General features: G+C 36.1%; 1 protein-coding gene across 1 annotated transcript; it reads right to left on the bottom strand.

The window, feature by feature from the left end:
- Window positions 1-403: 403 nt before the first annotated feature.
- LOC108366687 (uncharacterized) lies at window positions 404-2,272 on the bottom strand. The gene is made up of 2 exons (XM_017621155.1): window positions 1,381-2,272; window positions 404-1,307 (listed from the first exon to the last, which is right to left on the bottom strand). Exons 1-2 carry the CDS (start codon window positions 2,221-2,223, stop codon window positions 450-452), a joined length of 1,701 nt encoding a protein of 566 aa, XP_017476644.1. The 5' UTR covers window positions 2,224-2,272; the 3' UTR covers window positions 404-449.
- Between the last annotated feature and the right edge of the window lie 973 nt (window positions 2,273-3,245).

The raw sequence follows: 3,245 nt of genomic DNA on the forward strand, positions 1-3,245 counted from the left end.
TAGGGATCAAAATATGAAACTTTGCCGAAGGAACCATACCTCTAAAACGAATTCTGATGTCCCCCAATTTGGGTCGAACTTTTGGGTAGGGGCAAATTTTGAAAAATCCCACTTTGACCCATTTAGAGTGCTCCAATCGAGTCCAAATGTATGACCGACCCCCACTAACTTTGGACGGCCGATCCACCCATGCCAGTGGCACACCCCCTGGAACTCCCCTGGGGGGTTCCCCATACAATCATTTCAAAAAATTACCATTTTTGGCCTTTACATGAAAAAATCAGCTAAATGGCTATGTTTTTTCTTTATTTTTATTTATTTATTTATAATAATATTTATTATTTATTTATAAAAATATCTATTTTTTCTGTTAAGAAATTTATTTAGTCAGAACATATGTAAATGAAAAAATTAATTTAAGTGAGTTATAGAAAAGAAACTAAAAAAAATTATTGTTTGAAGTCTTTTTTACTTTCAAGTCTGGGCAATTTCGCACGGCTCTCTAATGTCGTCGCCATAACAGCCTCTACATTTTCCGGTATAACCCGTTTGGAAACGCTAGCTAGCAATTGAACATGTCGTTCCGTTCCTTGTATGTGTGATGGAATTTTTGGATCATTAAACGGTGGATCATCTTGATTTAAATATTCTTTCAATGTATCGTACGGAATGCTTCGCGTGAATGGTGGTTCAAATACGATATTTATATCATTCAAATTGATCATTTCCGTATAACTTGTGCAATTAAAGTTTATATCTGGTTTTTTATAAACTCTAAGTTCCATTGGCTCGTCAACATCGGTTCGATAGCGTAGAATTTTCTTGATGGCACAGTCGCGCTTTTCTTTGCTATCATCAAACAACATTGATAACAAGATATTTTCCGAATGCGCATAATATGAATTATCTTTAATTACTTGATTGACAATTTTGCGTAAACGAGGTTCTAGAAATCGTGACCAACCAATGAACTTGAAAAATAATGCACTGCCGTACACGACAGAGCTGTAATACTTGATATTGAAGTACATTGGCACATAACATTTAATTATAAATTCAACCAGAATTCTTAAATTTGCATCTGGATTTTCCGTTGTCACATATAATCGCAATAATCTAGCGGCCTTGGTGAGCCACCGAGAATGTACAATTTTCCCTGGTTTGATGTTAGCCAGATCCACCGGAACCACGCCGCTAGAAATTGCATGGGCCATGTCGTATAAGTACTTCGAATCGGTGGAAAATTCAATTTTTTCTGGAGCAGGGGGCATATTTTGCAACTCAATTTTCTGGAAGCCGTCCACCACCTGAAAATATATAATAATAAAATAATTAAAAATGGTTGACAATTATAATAAATGAGTGATAGCAATAACTTACCGGAAGAGTTTCACAAGTTTCGATTTGACGGCTCAGTTTTCCGGTTGCCGATCTTGGTCCAGTGCTGGTTGATTTATCCAAAGCTTCAAACAAATGCCGAAACGGAAGTTCGTTGAAGTGTAGAAGGCAAACGAACCAATGCAATGGTCTTTTTAACAGCAATTCGAATCGTCGTATAATTCCACCGTGTGGGCCAGTGTTTGTTGGCTCACCGTCAGTGCATATTCCAATTAATGCATCCAGTGATATATTTTTATCGTTGAAAAAACCATTTAATTTGGTTGTTTTGTATTCAGCGGTTTCATGTTCCAGTCTTACGTAACCAATCAATTCAGAATTGGGTTCTCTCAAAATAACAAGATGAGGTTCTTTTACCATCCTAGTATGATACTTCTCATCAATTTTATCTATCGTTAAAGTATCATCTTTTCTGCCATCGAATGAAAACGCTAACAAATTGGTATCATCTAACCGTTTGCGAAGCACTTCTTGTCTGCATTTCTCTTTTTCTCTGCGAACTTTCGATTTATCCATGATGAGAGGTTTCCCATGCTTATCTTTAATTTTAAAATCTTGCAAAAGAGCGGTTCCCAATGCTGATGCTACTCTGTCAGGCACACCAAATCTGTCACATACCAAGGCAAAGTTAAAACAATCGTATCTCTCTGTGTATTGTGAACTTGTGCTTCTATCCATATCTTCTTGAACCGGTGGCGGTGCGTATGTTGAATCATCGGGATCTTGGTATGTTGGCATTGATGACATAGACGTTGCTCCTTGCTCTTCAGTTTCCATCACAAATGCATCCATTGTTAGTCTTCTCTGATTATGTTGATCGTGCATGAACTCTTTGAGGCGTTCGGGAACCCAGCCGCATGCACATGGAGCTGCCTTCAAATCGCATTTACATGTTCCAATGTAAAAAATTGTTTCCAGAGATTTTACATACTCTGTAAATTGTTGGGTGTTGTTTCTTCTCTTGATTTGCTCTTGATACTTGTCAAGCAATTTATTCAATTTATTAAATACACTTTTTTCAGCATTATTTCCATACCAAGTTTTTCCCAAATTCCAATCAACTTATCTTGTACTTGAATAGTGAATGATTTATGGGAAAACTTTTTTTGTTCTGTTTTAGCACGTTCGCTTAAGTAAAAATAATATCTCAAGATATCCAGATGGGTTGGTAAATTAAGATCAGTTAAATCAGTAGACACACCAAAAACAGTAACATCATGCTTGGGTATATGACTCATTGGGTTTTCGATAGTTGTTGATGTAGTTGCTTCATCTTGCGGTGTAGAGGATGGTGGATTCATTGTAAACTTTTTGATTTGGAATGGTCACTTCACTTATTATTTTTTTTGAAATAATTTTTTATCTGAAATTAGCACTTCACACTTTGAGTTCTTCACAACGACTTAATGCATTCACAAAAACTGTTGCGTTATATATGGTCTACGAGACGAGGTAATAAGAATGAAATGGTAATTTCAATTCTACCTGCTGTGTCTTGTGGTGGCTTAAAAAAAACAACACAAGCAATTTTACGATCTGCAATTGTGTCACAGTGATACCTTCATTGTTTAAAAGGGTTGCGGTGCATTCCAGTGATACCTTAATTGTTAAAATGGTTGCAAAAAACGCGCATTTCTTAAGAAGGTGCCTTAAAATACCCACAAAAAAGGTTGTAAAAACAACCTTCATTTCTTAAGTAGGTGCTATAAAAAAACTACACAAGTAAGTTTACGACATGCAGCTGTGTCTTAAAAAACGCACACAAGCAATTTTCCGATTTGCAATTGTGTCACAGTGATACCTTCATTTTTTAAAACGGTTGAATAAAAAACCCACACAACTATGTT

This window comes from Rhagoletis zephyria, unplaced genomic scaffold, assembly GCF_001687245.7.
Source record: "Rhagoletis zephyria isolate East Lansing unplaced genomic scaffold, Rhagoletis_zephyria_1.1 Rzeph_scaffold_00040, whole genome shotgun sequence".
Lineage (NCBI taxonomy): Eukaryota > Metazoa > Arthropoda > Insecta > Diptera > Tephritidae > Rhagoletis > Rhagoletis zephyria.